We start from the raw sequence: 23628 nt of genomic DNA, 5'->3' as shown, positions 1-23628 counted from the left end.
TGGGATGGCTGGGTGCGGTGGCTCACGTCTGTAATCCCAGCACTTTGGGAGGCCAAGGTGGGCAGATCACCTGCTGTTGGGAGTTCAAGACCAGCCCGGCCAACAGGGAGAAACCCCCCGTCTACTAAAAATACAAAATTAGCTGGGTGTAGTGGCATGTGCCTGTAATCTCAGCTACTTGGGAAGCTGAGGCAAGAGAATCACTTGAACCCAGGAGGTGGAGGTTGCGGTGAGCTGAGATAGTGCCGTTGCACTCCAGCCTGGGTAATAAAAGTGAAACTCTGTCTCAAAAAACAAACAAACAAAAAACAAAACAAAACAAAAAAAACTTATGGGACAAGGAAAAAGCACTGCTTGGGGGAAATGTATAGTTGTGAACGCTTCAATTTAAAAAGAAGAAAAATCTCAAACAGTCTAACTTTACAACTTAAGGAACTAAAAGAACAAGTTGTTTCATTCCTTCTGCTAGCTTTGAATTTAGCTTGGATTTAGCTTTGGATTTAGCTATGGATTAAAGCAGAGATAAAAGGATAGAAAAACAATAGAACCAAAGAAACCAAGAGTTAGTTCTTTGAAAATATTAAGAAAATTGACAAACCTTAGCTAGATTGACTGATAAAGCCTCAAATTACTAATACCAGAGATGAAAGCAGGGACATTACTCCCCATTCTACAGAAACATAAAGGATTTTAAGAGACTACTGTGGACCATTGCATTTTAACAAATGGATAACCTAGATGAAGTGGGCAAATTTCTAAACACAAAATCTATCAATACTTAATCACAAGAAATAGAAAATTTGAAGAGTCATAATTAGTAAGGTAATTGAATCAGTAATCAAAAACCTCCTAATAAAGAATAGCCGTGGACTTTATGGCTTCATTGGTAAATTATACCAAACATTTAAAGAAGAGCTAACATTAGTCCTCCTCAAATTCTTCCAAAAAACCTGAAGAGGAGAAAACACTTCCTAATTCATACTGTGAGACAGGCATTCCCTGATAACAAAGCCAGAGAAAAGAAACAAAACTACAGTCCCTTATAAATAAGAAAACAATATTCCATATACTCACTGATGCAAAAGTCCTCAATAAAATACTAAGAAACAAAATTCAATAGCATATTAAAAGGATTATACATCACGATTAAGTGGGATTTATTTCTGGAATGCAAGGATGGTTCAACATAGGCAAATCAGTTGTAAAAAATGCGATATATCCCATTAACAACGTGAAAGAAAAAAACCAAATGATCACCTGAGTTTATACAGGAAAAGAATCTGACAAAATTTAGCAGCCTTTATGATATAAGCACTCAAGAGACTAGGAGTACAAGGAAACTAGCTCAACATTATAAAGGTCATACATGAAAAACTCACAGCTAATATACTCAGTGGTGAAAGACTGAAAGCTTTTTCTGTAAAATCAGGAACAAGGCAAGACTGCCTGCTTTTACTACTTCTATTCAGCATAATACTGGAAGTTCTAGCTAGTTAGGCAAGAAAAAGAAGTTAAAGGCATCCAAATAGGAAAAGTAGTAAAATGATTTCTGTTTACAGATGACACATGCAGGAGGTGATCCAGAAACGTGGATGTGTAGTCAGTGAATGCATAAATGAGTGACTGATGCCTTATACCAACATCCTTTGCAAAGGATTCAGTGCTGAAGTCACTGAAATAAACACTGGCTTTACTTTGTTAATTCCTTGGCAAATTTGCTTCTGGAAAGCCTTTTGTATTCCAAGCACATCCTGCGGATATGGTGTATTAAGCTCTTTTTGAAAGTGTTTATGCATAAATATAATAATATATTTACCCTTCCTCCATGGCCTCTGAGGTAGACTACTGAATTATGGGCCATCTCCTGTGGGTCTTGTCTTTTACGGAGGGTGATAAAAGATGGAGAAGATAAAACAAGCATGATTAAAAAGAAAAAAAAAAAAAAAAACTGCACCAAGAAAGAACAGCTGGTGGCTACAAATGTCTTCTCATTCACACCCTGTTGAAGAAATAGCTTCAGAGTCACAGAAGAAATAGCCACAGTCATAGCAGATCCACCTTGGCCATTTTTAAGGGCTTATGAAACCTGAGCGAGGTACCAAAGAAAACTGGCATCATGCAAAGTGGTCTCATTTTTGAACAAGGAAGAAAGTCTTGTAAACCTCAGAGCAATGGGTTTGGCTCTTGGATCAGTTGGGGATCTTGATTACAAGCAACAGGAGCTGGATCTGGGCTGGCTTAGGTAGAAAAGGAACCCCAGTATCGGAGGAATAGAGGGAGTCCTCAGAATCAAAATGAGGACTGAGTCTGCAGGCTCAGAGTTTTTGGGGGAAAGTTTGGAGGGAACTTGGGAGGCCAGGCAACAGGAGAGATCGAGGCTAAGGTCAGGTCAGGAATGAGGGCTGGTCATGCAGGGTTGACCTCTCAGGCTGGATTCCTGCTGCTGCTGCTTCTCTGTCCCAAGAACATCTCCTGACTGCTTGTTGCCCCTCCTCCAGGAATCGGAGCCCTGAAGGGAATTCAGGGACGGGGACTGCTCTGGGGCTGGTAGGGTGGGCAGAGTGAGTCTCCACCCACTGAGGTCAATGGTGGGAAGCGGGCAGAGTGAGTCTCCACCCACTGAGGTCAATGGTGGGGAGAAGGTCCCTGCCATTCTCTAAAACTCACCACGGGGGCAGTTTTCCTCAATGAATATAGCAGTAGATGCTGTTTAGCCCCTAAAAAGTAAAAACTGAAAGATCAGTCGATCAAAATCCCAGCGATGTGTCTAGCTACCACAAGGCTAGAGTATAGAGTAAGCTCAACCATATGACACATGATGGAAGACCTCTGCTCCTGGGTATATACAGAAACAAATTGTAGTTTCTTTTGCTACGCAAAAGTTATTTAATTTAATAGCTCTCACTTGTCAATTTTTGTTTTTGTTACGGTTGCTTTTGAGGACTTAGTCATGAATTGTTTACCAAAGCTGATGTCCGGAAAGGTATTTCCTGTGTTTTCTTTTATTTATTTTTGTTTTTATTTTTATTTTTTTGAGAAGGAGTCTCACTCGTGTCACCCAGGCTAGACTGCAGTGGCTCAATCTTGGCTCACTGCAACCTCTGCCTCCTGTGTTCAAGTAGTTGTCCTGCCTTGGCATCCTGAGTAGCTGGGATTGCAGGCACGTGCCACCATGCCAGGCTAATTTTTGTATTTTTAGCAGAGACTGAGTTTCACCATGTTGATCAGGCTGATCTTGAACTCCTAACCTCGTGATCTGCCCACCTTGGCTTTCCAAAGCGAAGGGATTATAGGCATGAGCCACTGGCCTGGCTGCCTTCTAAGGTTTTTATAGTTTGAGGACTCACATTTAAATCTTTAATTCATCTTGAGTTAGTTTTTGTATATGGTGAAAGATAGGGGTCCAGTTTCATACTTCCGCATGTAGTTAGCCAGTTATCCCAGCAGCATTTATTGAGTAGGGAGTCTTTTGCCTATTGCTTATTTTGGTCGACTTTGTCAAATATTAGATGGTTGTAGGTATGGGCATTATTCTGGATTCCTGCTTCTGTTCCATTGTACAAAAACAGATACATAGACCAAGTGGAAGGAAATTCTCACACACACTACAACATAGATGAACTTTGAAGACATTTTGCCAAGCCAGTCACAAAATACAAGTGCTAAATGATTCTGCTTATGTGAGGTAACTGCAGTAAACAAGTCATAGAAACAAAGTAGAATGTGGGTTGGGTTGGGGGAAGGGGGAGTTAGTGTTTCGTGAGTATAGCATTTCCGTGTTGGAGGATGAAGAGGTTCTGGAGGTTGGTTGTACAACACCGTGAATGTAATTAACACTACAGTTAAGTACACAGTCGTGCACTTAAAAATGGTTGAGATGGTAAATTTTATGTTGTATGTGTTTCACCAGAAATATAAAAACAATTGATTCTCCTGAGGTTTATTTATTGGGCACTTAGTGTGTGCTGGGGACCCTCCTGTCCTCTTCTGGGGTAGAGTAGGAACCACTGGAGGTCTCGTCCTCATGGTGCTTATGTAGGAATGACAGACAACATTCAGCACACAAATCGGTGAGAAGGAAAGCCAGACCGTGGTAAGTGCTGTGCAGAAAACCAAGTGACAGCAGCGACAGGGGTATCGGGGCCACCTCTCTGAGAGGAGTGAGGTAACCTTAGAGGGGAAGGTAGTAAGCCAACATAATCAGTCAGCCAGTGAGGGTTAGGCTAGCATTGGAGAGGCACAGAAATGGCTGGTTGCTTGTGGGTGATGGGGAGGGAGGTGGTGGGCACCGTGGGAGGCAGGCAGGCAGGCCGACCTTGCAGGCTGGACACCAGGGCGTGGAGAGCGGCTTCGTTCCAGGCAGTGGGAAGCTGTTGCATGGGAAGAGTGATGTGCTCTGGTTTGTGTTGTTTTTTTTTAAAGATGGAGTCTGAGTCTGTTGTCTGGGCTGGAGTGCAGGGACATGATCTCGGCTTACTGCAGCCTGCGCCTCCCGGGTTTGAGTGATTCTCCTGCCTCAGCCTCCCGAGTAGCTGGGACTACAGGCACATGCCACCACGGGCCTGGCTAATGTTCTGTATTTTTAGTAGAGACGGCGTTTCACCATGTTGGCCAGGATGGTCTCGATCTCCTGACCTCATGATCCACCCACCTCAGCCTCCCAAAGTGCTGGGATTACAGGCCTGACTCACTGCACCCAGCCCAAGCCTCCATCAGGTCGGGTGCCTGAGCTGACCCAAGCTGCAGAGAGGTGCTGTGGCCCCACTGTTATGGGTTTTCCAGGTGTGCTGTGTGTGGTACAGTTGTGTGTATGTCATGTGCTTCTCCTTTGGTTGGGGTGGCGGTGACACAGCAGCGGGAATGTTTTAAAGAACAAATTGCAGACGGAAACAGGTGGTGCTGATACCAGAAACCCTGGGTGTGGGCAGCCAAATTGGAAAATGGGGCCGCTTCACAGAGCTTCGGTTGTTCTTAGCTTCCTTAACGACCGTGGAGTGGAATGAAAAACCTGAGCTGTTCCAGGCAAGTTCTGTATGGAGGGAAAATGACATCAATTTTACTCAATTACCATGTGGCAGAGACAACAAGCCTCTCTCTGGTGTCCAGCAAGAGGAGCACAGTGCTAGAGCCCTCACTGGTTCCCACACTCCGGGGGGTGTGGAGGCCCTGGAGCAGGGTGGGGAGGGTGTATTGTTCAGCATAGATGGCCTGCCCACCCCCAGGGTCTCTGGTTCAGTGGGGCTGGGGTGGACTCCTGAATGTGCGTTTCAAACAAGTGCCGGGGTAATGTTGATGCTGCTGCTGCGTTGGGGACCCCACTCACAGGTACTGTGCTACAGAACATAGCTCCCTCCTGTTGAGGGGTCTGAATGGCAGTGTATGCAATCTGAGAGTGTCACCCACAGGTCGCTGTCTGTCCCTGGGGAGGCCTGATGTCATACAGGTAGCTGGTGCCCTTGTGAAGCCCAGCCTGGCGTGGTGAGTAGCTCCTCTCCTTGTGTCCCCAACCACGGCCCCTTCTCTGGTCCCTGTCTGCCCTTCCCTTACTGTGTCCCCACGTTTCCTAGCCAGAGAAGCTGCAGTGTGCTGCTGGCAGCAGCATCTACCCTGCTAGGCCCCTAGGCTGCCAAGGAAATGTGACAAATGCAGCCAGGGCTCTGAACACTTGCTGGGACACAGCCAGAGCTGGACGCCGGAGACAGAATTTCCAGACGCTTGGCTGCGCTGTTCCCTCCCCAACCAGGTGTCTCTCTAAACATCGTGTAGCCATTGCCTCCAAGACTTCTCCTGAGCATGAGTTTCCATGGGGAAAAAAAAAGATGAGGAGACTCTGTTACATGTCTTTGAGGCTTGTACCTTGTGTTTTGTGGCTGTCGGTGGATTTTCATCTGGCTTGGCTGGCTTTGGCGCAGGACCTCAAGGGAGATTCTGTGTGTGCACCTTGCCTTGTGCTCTGACCTTTGTCAGAGGCTGTGGTCAGCACCTGGCAGGTGACAGTGCTTGAGCCATGCTCAGGCTTCGGTACCTGCTCTCTTGGATGTCATGTACCCTGGTTACATGTCAAGAGGAAATGTCTTCTTACAAGGCTTGCTAGAGAACATTAGAGCATGAATGTACTTTTAATTGTAGTAAAACACACTTAACGTGAAATTTACCGTCTTTGCCGTTTTTAACTGTGTGCTTCGGTATTCCCACATTCACATTGTTGTACAATTAATCTCTACAGCTTTTTTGTCTTGCAAAACTGAAACTCTGTACTCGTTAAATAGTTAGAGCATGAAGCTTTTTAATGAGTGAGTTTTGTACTTTTAATTGTAGTAAAATACACTTAACATGAAATTTACCGTCTTAGCCATTTTTAGCTGTGTAGTTTAGTATTCTTACGTTCACCTTGTTGTTCAATCTTTACAGCTTTTTTATCTTGCAAATCTGAAACTCTATACCCACCTTCCCGTTTTTGCTTCCCCCCAGCCCCTGGAGCATGAAACTTTCCATCCCCCTTCCATCTCTCATCTTCTTGGTGGCATTTGTATCACGGGAAGTGGCTGAGCTTTGGGTGAGTGGTATATGGCGTGCTCTCAACTGTCATCAGTCTGGCAAGGAGAACATGGGTGATTTTGACAAGGGAGCTTATTCCTACAGTTTGGTTCTTCCTGAAACTTGCATTCTTCCTTGCGGTCTTTCCTTTTGTGGCATATTATAATATCACTAAGGATTGCTTTATCCCTTTATTTCTTTAAATCTGTAGTATCCTTTAATGTTTTGGGTTTTGACTGGGATTGACATGACAGGCAGTGTTTAGATTGCAGTATGTAATCTCAGATAGCAACACTGCAATTTGAATTTTCTCCCTCATGACTTCAAGTTTTCTTTCTTCCTAATTTTCGTGTTTTGAACTGAAGTTTACCAGTTTGGACCCAGTTCTGATGCTGAATATTTTAGGGAAAATTATTGGGTGGTTCTTGAACTATCAAAACAAGGAGCAGGGAGGGGGAAGGCAAGTTAGGTGCCTCCCCCCTCCTGTCCCAGGCTTGGGGATAGGTCATGAATACATGACTTCAGAACTGGCCTGTGGATGGTCCAGTATTAAAACACACACACATGCGTGCGCACGTGCGTGCGCGCGCACACACACACACACACACAAACAAAAACAAAACAAAAAAACAGCTACTTGTTCATGAGGAAAGGAGATTTTGGAAATAACAAAGGTAAGAACAGAACAATTGGATGTGTTCTATTTTTCCTTGTGGGAAGGAATATTATATCACACAAAGATAGATTTTTTTAACTGTAATAATGGTTTTCAAAGAGTAAAATTAAAGCAGTGACAAAGCTGATGCCTTTGTCACGGAGATGCTCACACACTGCGTCTCTGGCTTCCAGCACTTGTGGGCTGGGTGCGGCCGCGTTGGGCTGCTCAGCTTGGCCTGAGTTGACCCTGGCTGTGCTGTCTACCATGATCATCGCTTCCTGCTGCCGCTGCTGATGCGCTGATAGCGTGAACACAGCACCAGCTGGAGAAAGTTTTAATGCTCCTGCTGGAAAATTCTCCCTCCTGTGTTACCTGTGTTATGTCTATAGGTAAAAACCAAGCAGAATATTCAAAAGATTTTATTCTTGTTCCCTCCACACTTTCTAGCTGCCTCTGCCTTTAGTATGCTCTCCGCATACCTCTCACGTCCTGCTTTCTCTGAGTGACGGAAAAGGAACTTGGCAGAGTCATAATGACCTGGGATTGTCAGCTGCAGGGGGCTTGTTCCATCCATGTCACCTTTGAATCCTTCACCTTATTCCAAGTTCCCTTCTCTTCCTCTTGAATCACTTTCCTGTCACTGCTTGATGTTGAGGTCCTTACAGTTAAGTTCTGCAACAAAATTGAGAAGATAGGTCCTTTTCTGTTACTGTGATTTATTTCAGTGACAAACTTTGGTTACAATGGGACTTTAGGGAATAAAGAAGGAATGTAGACCTTTTGGCTGGACAGGGCTGAGTTTAAATCAAGTTGTCGTGCCTGGCTGTGGGTCTCACGCAGGTGGCTTTACCTGAAGGAACTGGTTTTCCTGTTGCCCAGCTGAGAGTGGTGGAGATGCCAGTTTTGGTGGGCGTGGCAAGGGTTAGCAATGACACAGGCTGGCGTGCAACAGGCGTCTGGCTCCCCCACCCCTTCATGAAGGTCCCCTTTTATCGCCAAGCATGAAAGCTCAGAATGGAAGTTTTCAGCTTCCTGCCAGAATCATCTAACAGCCCTTTCCTTTTTTCAACACTACCTTTCCTATATGTGTTTTTTATGTATATTTCCAGCATAGCTTTATAGACATACATAAGCATACTGTATATGTATGTTTGTACACATGTGTATGATTCTAGAGATTTCTCATATACATTTTTCTTTTGGCAAATTCATTTTTAAGGAAATTTTTGGCTTTCTTGGAAAACCTTTTAAATAAAATCTGGGTTATGTTTTTCATATTTGTATTTTTTGTTTCAATAAGAGTTGATGTATGAACACTGGCCTTTGAGTTTTACATAATTGTTCTTCAGTTTTTTTAATACTGGAAGAGCACAACCTGTATTTTTAATACTTTTGTGAATGGAATTTGTATTTTAGAACAATTTTAGATGTACAGAAAAATTGATGAGTTAGTGCAGAGAGCTGCCATACGTAGTTTCTGCCAGTATGAGCCTCTCACGTTGGAATGGTATGTTGGTTGTCATTAGCGGACTAATACTGATCGAGTGTTATAAACTAAAGTCTGCCCTTCATTCATGTCCCCTTATTTTTAAGTAATCTCTTTTCTCTCTCCCAAGTTCCCATCCAGGATACTACTATATTTTTAAAAAATTTTACATTTATATCTTTTTTTTCTGTCTTGATAGGTGTACAATATGTTTCAGCACCAGAGCCTGGGGATTAAAATTAATATTCAAGTGACCAAGCTTGTCCTGCTACAACAACGTCCGGTGAGTCCCCACGGGCACCTTTCAAGCATGCAGAAAATGTGGCCTGGCCAGAGCTTCCCAGTTGTTGTTGAATGCTAAGTGGGGCTCCAGGGCGTTGCCGGTCTTCAGTGCCCTCTGTAGCTCTGCCAGCGTGAGAGGGAAGCTGGCATCAGTACTGGTGGCGTGGTGTGAGGGCGGGCTGTTGAGAATCTCAAGCCTGAGCGGGAAGCCCACACACATCCCCCTCCTCTCCCTGAGGCTCTCGCATGGTCCCGCTAGGTTACGTCCAAATCTTAACGGGGAGATCTCTGACATTGTGGCTTCCCTTCTTCTTTTCCTTTGAGACGGACTCTCGTTCTGTCACTCAGGCTGGAGTGCAGTGGCGTGATCTCGGCTCACTGCAACCTCCACCTCCCAGGTTCAAGCCATTCTTCTGCCTCAACCTCATGAGTAGCTGGGACTGCAGGCACCTGCCACCGTGCCCAGCTAATTTTTTATATTTTTAGTAGAGACAGGGTTTCACTGTGCTGGCCAGGATGATTTCATTCTCCTGAAATTGTGATCTGCCCAGCCTCCCAAATTTGTGATCCTCAGCCTCCCAAAGTGCTGGGATTACAGGCATGAGCCACCGCGCCTGGCCCGGTGACTTCCCTTCTGAAACTGCATCAGAGCTTTGACCCTAGGTTGGGTTCACGGCAGCATTGTTTTCTGGTCTTTCAATGGAGCACCTTCCCATGTGCTGATGTTACCTGGCGAGTCGACTTCATCACCGTGAGACTGAGGGAGCATTGCTTGGTTTGGGATACTGTTCTGTCTGAAGAGAAGAAGATGCCTTTTCTTACTAGCATCGTCTCCATTCGTACCTATATGTAAGGCCCCTGATGGTCTCTGCAGATTGATGCTATGCTGCTTACCCACTAGCATCAGGCTTTTCTTAAGAGGGCCGTGAGTCATTAAATGGTGTCTCAACGAGTGACTGTCTCCACCTTAACGTCCTTGCCGTAGTGTCGATCTAAACTCTGGCCCCCCAGGCGTTTGTGTCTCTAACTGTCCCCCGATTTCTTTCAGGCTAAGTTGCACATTGGGCACCATGGTGAGCGGTCCCTGGAGAGCTTCTGTCACTGGCAGAACGAGGAGTATGGAGGAGCGCGGTACCTCGGCAGCAACCAGGTTCCCGGCGGGAAGGACGACCCACCGCTGGTGGACGCTGCTGTGTTTGTGACCAGGTAAAACGGGATTTGGCCTGTAACTGACATGCGAGTGGGAAAAGATGTTTCCCTTCGGTGAGGAAACAGGCATGTTGTTGGGAATTCAGGCTTGGAAATCGGACCTTGGGCCACCTGTCTGGGTTTTGTTTTCCTCATCAGTAAGAGGGGGTTAATCAGGATGTCCACCTCTGAGGTAGGTACAATGCCTGGGCATGTAGCTGTGTCCCTCTTGTCCCTCCTCCATTTTCACACGGCGTTCTCCCCGTGCGTCTGTCTGTCCAAACTTCCCTCTTCCTATAAAGACGCAGGTCACTGGACTGGGGCTCACTTCACTCCAGCGTGACCACATCTTAACTTGATTCTACCTGCAGTGATTCTTTCTCCATGTGAGATCACATTCACGGGTACTGAGGGTTAGCACTTGGACCATTTCTTTTTGGGGGTTACCTCCACAGATGTCAGTGGCTGTGTCATTTTTCCTTATGTCTCGGCCCTCTCTGAGGACCACTGATGTTTCTTTTGGTTGCTTGACTTTAACAACATAAACAACGTGTTACGTGTTCATACCAAAAATCTCCCTTTATAAAATACACAGAAATACTTCTTAGTAACTTAATCCATTAGGTTAAAAACACCAGCTTTTAGTTAGAGTCGCTAGGAATATGTCAACATTGAAAGCTAGGGACTTTTTTTTCTGAGACAGAGTCTCCGTCTGTCACCCAGCTGGAGTGCATGGTACAGTCTTCGCTCACTGCAGCTTCTGCCTCCTGGGTTCAAGTGATTCTCCTGCCTCAGCCTCCTGAGTAGCTGGGATTACAGGCGTGTGCCACCATGCCTGGCTAGTTGTTGTGTTTTTAATAGAGATGGGGTTTCACCATGTTGGCCAGGCTGGTCTGGAACCCCTGACTTCAGGTGATCCGCCTGTCTCAGCCTCCAAAGTGCTAGGATTACAGGCATGAGCCACTACGCCTGGTCCTCCACATAGAGTTAAATCTCGCTTAACATTGGGTTTTGAGTCAAGAAATGCTTTTGGTTGCATCTCTCAGGCCATGTGCTGCAAACTCTGAGCCCCATGACGTCTCAAAGTCATCTGGGAAATTCTGTGATCCCTGTCCCAAGCACCGGACAGTGCAGCTTGATTCCTTTCAAAAATCCCAGAATAGGCCAGGCACAGTGACTCATGCCTGTAATCCCAGCACTTTAGGAGGCTGAGGTGGGCGGATCACCCGAGGTCAGGAGTTAGAGACCAGCCTGGCCAACATGACGAAACCCCATCTCTACTAAAATACAAAAATTAGCCAGGTGTGGTGGTGCAGGCTTATAATCTCAGCTACTCGGGGGGCAGAGGCAGGAGAATCGCTTGAACCCAGAAGTGAGCCAAGATCGTGCCATTCTACTTCAGCCTGGGTGACAAGAGCGAAACTCCATCTCAAAAAAAGAAAAAGAAAAAAACCCCAGAATAGACACAATGCCACTACGTGTTACCAAAAAGATGCCTGCCCACTGTCTGTGGAGGTTTGTCAGTTTCCAACCCTAAGCATGCTTTGTTACACATTTAACAGTGTGCTTTGTATGTGGCAATCCCTTAGGAGAATACTTGCTGCTTCTACAGGGTATGATTAAATATATAATCCATATATAAGCCCTATCATGGACAATCAGAATTATTGAAGAGACATTGTGGAAAAAGTGTCTTTAGTAATTCTGATTGTCTGATGTGGCTGATGCGCTAGCAGGCATTAAGGACCAAGGGTGAACGTGACCTGGTGTATGATTTGACCTGGTCTTGTCCACTCCAGTGAGCACTGGGAGCCTCCAGGCACCACCTTCCTTAAGAGCAGGGACCGCCCACACCCACTGGCCAGAGGCTGCTGTTGCTCAAGTGACTTTGCAATGGCATTTGGGGACCGTGAGGCTTTCTGTAGAATGCCCTGGGTATTGCAGTGTTCAGGTTAAGGGTACCACAATTTGAGCGCGGATTCAATCTGGGGAGCAAGCAAGAGTCCTTGGGAACGATGTCTGTGCATGATTTTAGGTTAATGGAGCTGATTTTCCAAATGGTAATTATATTTGGTTTGAAAGATTTTCCTAGAGGAACTCTTAAACAACGTCATCTGTGGAATATGCAGCTAAACTCCCACGGTTTCTACTTTGAATATAGCTTTAAAAATACTATAGAAAATCTGCAGTTTCTTGTGTTTTGTTAAATAATCACTCATGGGAATTTTTCCCTCTATTGAAAAAAAAATTTCATCTCTTTCCTGCTGTTTCCTTTCAATGAGTGGAGAAGGAACTTGTAAGTAGTCTGGATTTGGAGATGAATGGCGTTTGTTTTCCAGAGGCAATAAATGTCACCAAGATGACTGTTGACAAAGCATCTGTATTAGCCCTTTTACAAAAAGACCTCAGCTGTCGTGATACACCCTCACTGCAGAGATGCTGTAAATTAGACTTTCTTTTCATTTTCCACCCTCCCAACTTAAGACAGAGGACATATTTTGTGTAGAAATGTTCTTTTCTGTACCTCACACTTTACAGTGGCTGCCGTGAAACAAAATGCCATGGTTTGGCTGTGTCCCCACCCAGCTCTCATCCTCAATTCCCCCGTGTGGTGGGAGGGACCTGGTAGGGGTAACTGAGTCACGAGGGCAGGTCTTTCCTGTGCTCTTCTCGGGATGGTGGCGAAGCCTCACAAGATCTAATGATCATACAAGACGTAGTTTGCCTGCACAAGCTCTCTTCTCCTGTCTGCGACCATGTGAGACGTGCCTTTGCCTTCCATCATGATTATGAGGCCTCCCCAGCCATGTGGAACTGTAAGTCCATTAAACCTCTTTGTTTTGTAAATTGCCCAGTCTTGGGTATGTCTTTATCACTGGCATGAAAACGGACTAATACACAAAACAATGGAAAATGACCAGTGTTGGAAGAATGTGGAGAAATTGGAACTCTTTTGTGAACCATTGATGGGAACGTAAGATAGTACAGCCACTTTAGAAAACCATATGATGGCTTCTTGAAAAATCAAAACGGGAGTTACCATACAATCCCACTTCTGAACCGTAAAGAACTGAATCCCCAGATAATTGAAAGCAGAGACTCGGATGTTTGGACACTCATGTTCACAGCAACGTTATCATGACAGCCAAAAGGTGGGAGTGACCTAAATGTCCTTGGATGGAAGAATGGATAAACAGACATGCTATCTATGTACAAGGGAATATTACTCAGCCTTAAAAAGGAAGGAGATTCGGACACGGGCTGCAACTTGGATGAACCTTGAGGACAAATGCTGCATGATTCCACTTACATGAGGTACCTACGGTGGTCAGATTCATAGAGACAAAGCATGGTGGTTGCTAGAGGTTGGGGAGAAGGGAGAGTGGGGAGCTGTTATTTTGTGGGTACAGAGTTTCAATGTGGGATGCCAGTTTTGGAGGTGGATAGCGGTGATGGTTGCGTGACAGTGGCTTTAACATGACTGAACTTTACACTCAGTGGTTACCATAGTAAATTGTATGTTCATGTATTAGTACAATAAAAAGTTTTATAATAAAAATGTTCTGTTCTAACTAAGCACATTGGAGAGGGGTCCTAATTGCATGGGAGTGGTTCTGGGTGAGGATGCTGGGGGCATGGGCAGTGTCCTCATCCAGGGACGCAGAAAACAAGCCTTCAATTGGCCTCTTGCATAGCTGTTACCTGTCGCCATCCTGGGAGCCTGAGCTTTCTTCTATATTACGGGCTGATGCCTTGAAGCTATGTCAGCGATCACGGTCTATCTCACCTGCTGCCGTGGGGCTACTGGCCTGAACGGATCAGTGCATGGCCCCTCCTTTGCGTCCTCACAGATGTTAAATTGAGGATCTCTTTCAAGGCCGGGAGAGGCAGCTCTGGAGTTGGGCAGGAAGCTGAGCTGGCGGGGAAGCCGTGTTTAATAACTAGAAGTAGAGAGCTGCAATTCCCTAGGTTGGGATAATAACAGGCTGATGTTTTCACACGGAGATTGGGTGTGAGGCAGCTGCCGCCCTGGAGAAGCTGTCCTTTTCTCCCACCGTAACCCGAGCTGAGGCTGCCCGGGCTGGGCTGCGCTCAGGGGACAGCCTCCTGGTCCTGAGTTAGGACCGGCCAACGTGAGGGTTTCCTCCCGTTTAAGGTTCTTTTTTCCCCTTATGGGCTGTGCTCGAGCTGGACAGTGTATTCTCCCAGACATCCCCTGACAGGTGGCTGCCGTGGAGGACGTGAGCATGACGTCATGTCCAGCAGGAGCTGCTGAGCCAGAAGCGGTGGAAGCTGGGTTTTCTGCAGCTGCGTCTGCGACTAGGAAGGACCCCTGAGAGGACTGGGCCTGGGACCACATGGAGTCCACACAGAGGCCTCAGGGCTTGACTGACCCAGGAAGCTGGGAACACAGGACTCCTCCCTGAGCCTGGGCCTGTGCTCCTGGTGAGAGTGCCCGGGAGACGCCAGAGCAGACACAGGTGGCCCGAGGCTGCACCACCAGGATCCCTCTGGCCAGACTGTCCCCTCCAGTGTAACACTGTCTCGCTCCCCAGGATGCCCTCCCTCCACCTTCTGCCAAGGAGCCGGCTCGCCAGGCTTTGCTCGTGGTGAGGTCTCAGCAGGCATCCGTGGAAGTTGCTGCTCTGCTCTCCGGCTTGCAATGCTGGTGAGGCCATGGCTGCTGGGTAGCTTGCCGGGCCTATTGGAAGGGTCTGGAAACGTCAGCCAATTAATCAAAGAATGTATGAAGTCCCAGCTGTGTGCCTGGCTGTGGGTTATGCACAGGACCAGCTGCGTAACTTGTGGCGCCCAGTACAAAATGAAAACATGGGACCCCATGACCCCAGAGCGTTAGCCCAGGGCGGGGGTCAGACACCCACAAAGCTAGCCCTGCCAGGCAGATTCACGTCAGCCTTGAGGAAGGCACCTTGGAGTTTCAGTGGACGTAGGGGCTGGGAGCCGAGTCTAGCCCTCATTTTCTTTTCATTCCTGGAGTGAACCCCACAGTCCCTGCCTGGGAGTTTGATGTGAGTTGGCAGTGGGATGACATAAGATGTGGGTGTCCCTGATAATGAACGGAATAAAGCCAGGATCCCTGGAGATAGAGCCGCCCCTGCAGGCAGGTGACTTGCTGCTTCTCTTTTGAGAAAGGGCCTTGAACAGGAAGGAGAGAAGAGATTCAGATTCAAATGACCGTTTCCAGACAGGCCTGTAATTGAGTGTAGCTGCCCCTCCCTGAGCTGGACACACCTCTCGCCTCTTCCTGGTGAAGCAGCTGGTGATGCCTCGGGGTCTGTCGTTTGAGACTGCCTGTTTCCCCTCAGGGCAGCCACTGGATGGGAGAGCACGCGGAGGGGGGTCCTCCGCCAACAGGGCTGGCTCTCTCCACAATGGCACCCGTCTCACCCTTGGCCTTGGCCTGTGGCTCCACCTCCATTCTGTCGGACTGAGGCCTCCGTGCCTTTCTCCCTTTCTCCCTTTGCCTAGCTAAGGCAATGGGCAAAGCTTTAAACACGTCCTGTTCACATCTCTGAGAAACCGTGGAGTGAGGTCTTAGGTCAGGCTGGTCTCTGCATGTGTGTGTGTGTGTGTGTGTGTGTGTGTGTGTGTGTGTGAGAGAGAGAGAGAGAGAGAGACAGAGAGTGTTTTGCTCAAAATAGCGGAATGGGAAGGGTGCCAGATCAGTAACGTTGGACTGGAGCTAGATAGGTATTGGGCCAGTGAGCACACCTGTGCCCCTACTTGTAATTGGCTTCCTCTCTGCCAGTTGTATCACCTATTCCTTCATCTTCTAAAAGTGAGTCTGCTGGAAAAATCAAGTCACTAGGCCTTTTCATCTCTGTGATATTTATTCTCCGTTTTGGTTTTGGAGTGACGTTTTGGATAGTGTGGATCTCAAGCTTTCTTTGGGCCCTGAGAGAAGATGAGCATGGGGCCCAGGAGGGGCCATGTCTGGGCCAGGTATGGCTCCTCACCAGGCTTCCAGGCTGAGTCCTGCCCCAGCCAGCCCTCTGGTCAACTCTTGACCATGGAAACTTACGAAGAACCATGGGGATGCTCCATTGTTAGAGAAGAAGAGCCCAGGCCCCTGGTTTCACCACAAGAGGCCAGATGATCCCCTTGTACCTGCAGAACCAGGCTGGACCAGGTTTCAAGCATCTTTGCTGTCTCATTGGTCCACAGGTGCCCACCCGGGGGATCCTGAGGAGATTTAAGGAATACAGTTTTACTTTCCTTCAACTTTTACGTTCTGGGGTACATATGCAGGATGTACAGGTTTATTACATAGGTAAACATGCACCATGGTGGTGTGCAGGGCAGATCAGCCCATCACCTAGGTGTTCAGCTCAGCATCCATTAGCTGTTCCTCCTCACACTCTCCGTGTCCCTCACCCCCGCAGCTGGCCCTGGTGTGTGGTGTTCCCCACCATGAGTCTCATGTGTTTTCCTCATTCAACTCCCACTTACAGGTGAGAACATGCAGTGTTTGGTTTTCTGTTCCTGCATCAGTTTGCTGAGGATAGTGGCCTCCAGCTCCATCCGTGTCCCTGCAGAGAACATGATCCCATTCTTTTTTATGGCTGCATGGTAGAGGAATACAGTTTTTAAAAATGACTTTTTGTTGTCTTCTTGTGAAAGTGACACATGGTCACTACGGCATCAAAAACCAGTTGCTGCCTCAGTAGAGCGGCTTGGGGAAGCCACTGCAGTTGGATGCTATTGTCTGAGAATTGTCTCTGATCAGTGACTTGGCAAACATCTTCCAAAACGTTTTCAGCCGTCGCAAAGAGTCCTTCCAGCAACTGTTACGCATAGAATCGTTCCTCTGTAAAAGAAGGGTCTCGTGTGGTGTAGATGGACCTACCCCTGGGAAATCTGGATGGGTTACTATTGCTGAACATGGCTGCCTGTTACCGTCCACTGTGGCCTGTGGCCACTGGAAGGATAACCTCATGGGATGACTACTTGAGGGTAATTGACAATGTTTTCTTCTCCCTTCCTTGGGGATACTGCATATACCTGACGATGGCTTTTATTTTTTTTTTTAGGACGGATTTCTGTGTACAGAAAGATGAACCATGTGACACTGTTGGTAAGTTGAGACTTGAAATAATAATCCGAGGGGCTGATACACCTGGGGGAATCGGGCTTGATCCCAGGGGAGGAACCCTCCTGAAACAAGCGGCGAACTTCTGTTGCCTCTCTTCTTGCAAGCTGGTCTTTGACTTTCCCTTTTTAATTTTCCTGTAATGTTTCGAAGTTATTCATGGCAGAAGGCATCTAGATGAAGGGTCAGTAAGGAAGACACGACAAGTGATGCCAAGGGGAGGAGCCACCAGGCTGCTCCAAGGTGTCTGCAGTTGGGACCGCATTTGGCTCTGGGCATTTTGGTCACCCAGGCAGGAGAGGCAGCCCGCTAACTTACACAGTTGTGGTCGTCAGGTGGAAGCTTAGCAGGTTCTTCTCATGCATACAAATGACCTTTACTGAGTTTCACTCTAAGAGGTGAAGGGTGACTCTGTATTATAAGACTTCTGATCTTGGCTGGGCGCGGTGGCTCACACTTGTAATCCCAGCACTTTGGGAGGCCGAGGTGGGCAGATCACAGATCAGGAGATGGAGACCATCCTGGCCAACATAGTGAAACCCTGAGATAGCAAGGGGAGAGATGCCAGATGTAGGTGATGGGGAGGAAGGCAGCAAATCACGCTGCCACGTGTGTACCTGTGCAACAATCTTGCAAGTTCTTCACATGTACCCCAAAACCTAAAATGCAATAAAATAAATAAATGGGAAAAAAATAAATAAAGTAAAAAATAAAAGTACAAAAAAAAATTTATCTGGGTGTGGTGGCAGATACCTGTAATCCCGGCTACTCAGGAGGCTGAGTCACAAGAATCACTTGAACCTGGGAGACAGAGGTTGCAGTGGGCTGAGATCGTGCTCCTGTACTCCAGCCTGGTGACAGAGCGAGACTCCATCTCAAAAAAAAAAAAAAAAAAATCTGATCTCTTCCACCTGCTCTGCTGCCGTGCTAATCGCTTTTGAGTGTGACAACACTGAAAGTGGCATGCAGTGCTGGGAAAACACCCCTTCCTTCTTCCCCTTCCCCTCCTCCTGCCATTTTCCTTTCTCACCCGCCTTCAGTTCTGCCTGGTTTGCTCTTGACCTCTCTTGGGTTTCAAACAGAAACCATTCTTTGAGTGTAGGAACAGAGTGTTTGGTTAAAACGGGAAATGTCAAGGGTGTGTCCAGTTTTGCCATAACACAAACCTTTGTTCATCGGGAGGGCGAAATATCATATAGCGTGGCCAGAATAAAAATTGTGAATCGTTTATGTTTGGAGTTGTAGTAAAATCAAAGAAAACAATATAGGTGTGAAAAATACATAATATTATGAAATTGACATGTGGAACAGCTGAGCTGCTCATGGAGCCCCGGCAGTGAGTCATCCCAAGCCTTTGTTCTGGCCCTGGCGGGTACCAGCTGGGTGGCCTTGGGCATGTACGGTTTCTTAATCCATCAAATGATCACTTTGGATTAGGTGACTCACAAGAGCCTTTGATAAGTGTCTTTCATGTCACATTTTAGAGTTTACAAAATGATTTTTTTTGTTTTTTTGAGACTGAGTCTCACTCTGTTGCCCAGGCCGGAGTGCAGTGGCACCATCACGGCTCACTGCAACCTCCACCTCCCAGGTTCAAGCGATTCTCTTGCCTCAGCCTCCCAACTAGCTGGGATTACAGGCACCCGCCACCACACCCAGCTCATTTTTGTATTTTTAGTAGAGACAGGGTTTTACAAGCTGGCCAGGATGGTCTCGATATCTTGACCTTGTGATCCATTCGTCTTGGCCTCCCAAAGTGCTGGGATTACAGGCATGAGCCACTGTGCCCAGTGCAAAATGGTTTTTAATAGATTATATTTCATTGGTCCTCTAAACAGATCCGAGAGCAAGGTGTTACAAAGCAAGCAGCCAACTCCTGCTTTGTTATTTGGGGGCTGTCTCTGTGAGGGATTGCTAGAGAAAGGCCATGTGAAGTATGCTTCCTGGGAGGGCTGGCTGACGCAGGCCCAGGTCAGGTTGGGGCCATGGAGACGTGTACGGGCCGACCTCTGTCTGTCAACAGGACTGCCAGGCATGTGCTGTCCCTAGGAGTGGCTGCTCTGTCCCTGGGTTCACAGGTCAGCCTTGCTTACAGTCCCCTTGTCCGGGGTCGCCTCTGCTCTGTGCTCCTCCTCCTCCCTGGCTTGCCCCGCGGAGACACAATCCATCCATCATGTAGCCCTTGCCTGCACTTCTCTCCTGGAAGCCTCTGCACTCCACAGAGCCCAGCTCTGGCCTCCAGGCTGTGTGGCCTTCAGTACCTGGCACTGGATAGAGAGGCTTGGTCACTGCTGTTGGTTGGTTGATTAAATGAAGGAGGACTGACTGAATGAATGAATGAATGAATGAATGCAGATGAAGGAACTCTGATTCCGGTGATCACTAAAACTGTGTATATAATGGTGTGGTTTTCTTCCACAGGATTTATAGCTAGCTTTCAGTTTCTTTTGATTATATAAAAGCTTTCTTTTTTCATGGGAATATGCCATTAATTGTGGTTACGTCCTGTATTCGGGCCGCTGGTGAAGAGCAGACAGCTGCTTCGAATCAAGCATCTTCTTTGCTGAGCCACATCACCATACCACTTTTTATTGGTTTGCTTGGGCTGCCATAACAAAATGCCACATAAACTGAATGGGTTCAACAGCAGAAATGTGTTGTCTCCCAGATCCGGAGGCTGAAGTCCGAGATCCAGGTCCGGCAGATTTGGCCTCTGCCCTTGGCCATTGGTGGCCGCCTTCTCCCTGAGTTCTCTCTGGCCTTGCCTCTGTGAGAGCACCTGCCTGTTGTCTCTCCTTCTTAGGAGGACGCCAGTCATACTGGCCTAGAGCCCCGCCCCATGACCTCATATAACTTAAGTCACTTTTTACGGGTCCTCTCTCTAAATAGAGTCACATTGGGAGTTAGGGCTGCTACATAAGAATTTTGTGGAGACACAGTCAATCCATAGCACTACTCATTTGATGCTTAGCCACATGCTACCTGGGACTGTCTTATGTCCTCATTTCCCCTCCCAGGTGCCTATGTCTCACTTCCTCAACAAGGAAGCCTTTTATTGTTCATGTGACAGCTGGTTAGCTGAGGGCAGACCCAGCCTCGCTCCTGGGCCCCGTCGTGTGTTCTTCTGACCTCAGTGATCTTCAGCTTCTCCAAAGAACTGATGCCTTTAAAGAAAAAAAATTAAACTTATATGATGTTTTATTAATATACCTATTACTTTTATGTCATGTTTTGCTTGTACAGATGATTAAACCAGTCAGTAAGAACAGTGAGATGATTTAATGAGCGGAAAAACATGAAAACCAGGGTTCTGGCAGTTGTATATTGTTCTCAGCATGCAACTTGTTGATGGACTTTAAAATGTTTTTATTCTGAATAACTATACAGTCACAATAACTGCCAAAAACAGTACAGAGGGGTCTGTTGTACCTTTCACCCAGCTTTGTCGAGTGGTAACATCTGACATACCTGCAGTGCACTCTCAGAACCAGGAAGTGGATGGGCCCGATACTGTGAGCTAGACTACAGCTCTTCAGGCTTACTGGTTTCTGCACACACTCATTTCTCGGCATGCTTTTGTGTAAAGTTCTGTGACGTCTTCCTACCTGTACAACTTTATCCGCCCACCATGACAATCAGGAACAGAAGGCTCCATGGCGGCTGAGGTGTCTGCTTTGACCACCTCTTGAGAGCCACCCCCTGCCACCCTCCTTTTCCCTAACCACTGGCGCCCATTTACCTGTATTCCATCTCTGTGATTTTCTCATCCCAATATCCAGTTTATTTTTCATATTTTGTTTTGATTGCACAGAATGGAAAAATAATCTGAGTCACGTAGTGCATGCTTGCCCGTGCTCAGGGATTTTCAGCAGCTGCCTTGAAACCTCAGGATCCGGCTCTAGCAGGAATTGCTGTCCTGAGTTCTGCAGAAAAGGAGTTATCTGGCACCCAAGATGACTAGGAAAGCTTTGGGTTGCCAGTGTTGTGTAATTTGGTACATAACAGCGTTTTTTTGTTGTAGTTTTAATTAGGGTGCAGCTCACATATATGTAAAGAGGGCAAAACTTGACGGATTTTTAATTTATGCCTATATGCTTCTTTTTTGGCTTAATCTGATATTGATTGAAATCAATATACAGCAATATTTTGAATTCTGTTTTAGTCTGTGCTTTTTTGATACTGCGGTCAAGTATACATAACATTTGCCACCAGAAGCATCTTTAGGTGTACAGTCCAGTGGCATCCAGTATACCCACGTAGTTGTGCAGTCTGACCCTTGAAACCACAAGTCAGATATAGGTGAAGAATGTTAGCCCGCCAGAAGGCTCCTCCTGCCCTGACCCCCGCCGTCAGTAGTCCCCCAGGGGGAACCGATGACTGTTACGTGTTTTAATGAGTGTTCTTAAAACAGTTTAAAATAGATTTCGGAGCTCAGTTTGAACGCAGCGCTGGAATAACCTCTCAGGCACCTCAAGGGTTTGGGGCATCCATGAAATACACTATCCTCCTGCATCAGCCCATTTGTCTGCATTGCCCAGTCTGCATTCTTGATTGTGAGGAATGAGCCACGGGTACCTATCAGAAGGGGGCTGCCACCAGACTGAGAGCCTGGCATGGAACACAGGCAGCACCCAGGGGAGCTCTGGAAGTGGGGAGGCCACTGATAGAACATAGAGGTGAGTGACAAGGCCTGTCTGGTCCATGTGCCACCATGGCTGGGGAGTGAACTCCATCTTCCCCCAGCAGCCCAGCGTCCTGTGGTCTACCCCTCCCCCCGCCACCTCCACTGGTGTGAGGGAGATCATGGCCTCTGGGCTTCCATAGGGGAGGCAACAGCACTCCCAGGAAGAATGCATGTTGGGGGTGAAGGTTCCCAAAGGGGGTCATTGTGCTTTAGCCAGGTGGGAGGATGGATGCCAGACAGTCCAAGGTGACCGATGTCCACTGCACCCTTCAGATCTTTTGGTGAAGATTGAAACACAAAGCTTAGCATCTCTAGGCTTCACAGGGGTGCTATGTAGGCAGAGTTGGAGTTTCCAAGGCCCTGATTCTCCTGAGCCCTGCAGTGCAGAGGCCTCACCACACTCCTCTGTACTGGGTGGACCTGAGTGAGCAGGTGAATGGCTGTGCTTTAAAAAAGTCACAGCAGGGCTGGGCACGGTGGCTCATGCCTGTAATCCCAGCACTTTGGAAGACCGAGGTGGGCAGATAACGTGAGGTCAGGAGTTTGAGACCAGTCTTACCAACATGGTGAAACACTGTCTCTACTAAAAATACAAAAATTTGCCACACCTGGTATGGACGCCTGTGATCCCAGCTGCTCCGGAGGCTGAGGTAGGAGAATCACTTGAACCTGGGAGGTGGAAGTTGCAGTGAGCTGAGATCATGCCACTGCACTCCAGCCTGGATGACAGAGTCAGACTCCATCTGACTCCATTACAAGCGTGCACCACCATGCCCGGATACTTTTTTCTATTTTAGTGGAGACGGGGTTTCACCATGTTGGCCAGGATGGTCTCAGTCTCTTGACCTTGTGATCCACCCACCTCGGCCTCCCAAAGTGCTGGCATGGTGGCACGTGCCTGTAATCCCAGCTACTCAGGAGGCTGAGGCAGAAGAATCACTTGAACCTGGGAGGTGGGGATTGCAGTGAGCCAAGATCGCACCACTGCACTCCAGCTTGGGCGACAGAGAGGGACATTGTCTCAAAAAATGAATAAATAAATAAATAAATAAAAAGGCAAACCACTTGAACAGATATGTTACAGATACATGGATGGCAAATAAGCTTATGACAAAATAATCAACATCCCTAGCCTGTAGCAAAATGCAAAATTAAAGCTATGATGAAGTACAGCTATGGAAGGGATAAAATACAATTTTAAACAACAGTGTAGTCTCCAGGCATTACCCCTGCGGGCAGATGGCTCCTTCAAATGAGTGAGTTCTGAAGCGGCTTTCTCCTTACCTGGGAGCCATCTCACTTTTGGCCCCTGTTCCGAAGTTATCCACACTGTGTCTTTGGTGTCCCCTCTGAGAAGGTTACAGAGGTGAAGGCTTAACATTTAATTACATGTTTGTTGTCCCAAATCAGACAACTTCCGGTCTTTAGCGAATTCATCTGTTTGTCAGAGGCAACCTTGGTATTTATAATTATGCTTTTGAGCCTGTTCTTTGCTTTTTGAGAGGTTTTATGAAAGGTTTCAATTTTGGGAATCAAATATGCTTACATCTAGACATCAAGAGTGCAGAATTTTTTGGCAAGGTCCGCTTTCATGATACTATTAAAAAGTAGACCATCTGCTGAAAAGACTTAGGAAGGTCGCATGCTATTCAGTTTAGGGCTTTGTATCCCACAAATTCAGC

At 47.0% G+C, this 23628-nt stretch overlaps 1 protein-coding gene across 1 annotated transcript in view; it reads left to right on the top strand.

The window, feature by feature from the left end:
• The window catches only part of ADAMTS17 (ADAM metallopeptidase with thrombospondin type 1 motif 17), a 331102-nt gene that overhangs the window by 56917 nt on the left and 250557 nt on the right, over positions 1 to 23628 (top strand). Inside the window, exons 5-7 of the mRNA XM_017518719.2 lie at positions 8881 to 8964; positions 10012 to 10169; positions 17204 to 17247. Of these exons, the coding sequence (XP_017374208.1) occupies positions 8881 to 8964; positions 10012 to 10169; positions 17204 to 17247 (286 nt within the window). The remainder of the gene's footprint in view (positions 1 to 8880; positions 8965 to 10011; positions 10170 to 17203; positions 17248 to 23628) is intronic.

This window comes from Cebus imitator, unplaced genomic scaffold, assembly GCF_001604975.1.
Source record: "Cebus imitator isolate Cc_AM_T3 unplaced genomic scaffold, Cebus_imitator-1.0 Scaffold19, whole genome shotgun sequence".
Classification (NCBI taxonomy): Eukaryota; Metazoa; Chordata; class Mammalia; order Primates; family Cebidae; genus Cebus; species Cebus imitator.
This window is presented reverse-complemented; position numbering and strand designations above follow the sequence as displayed.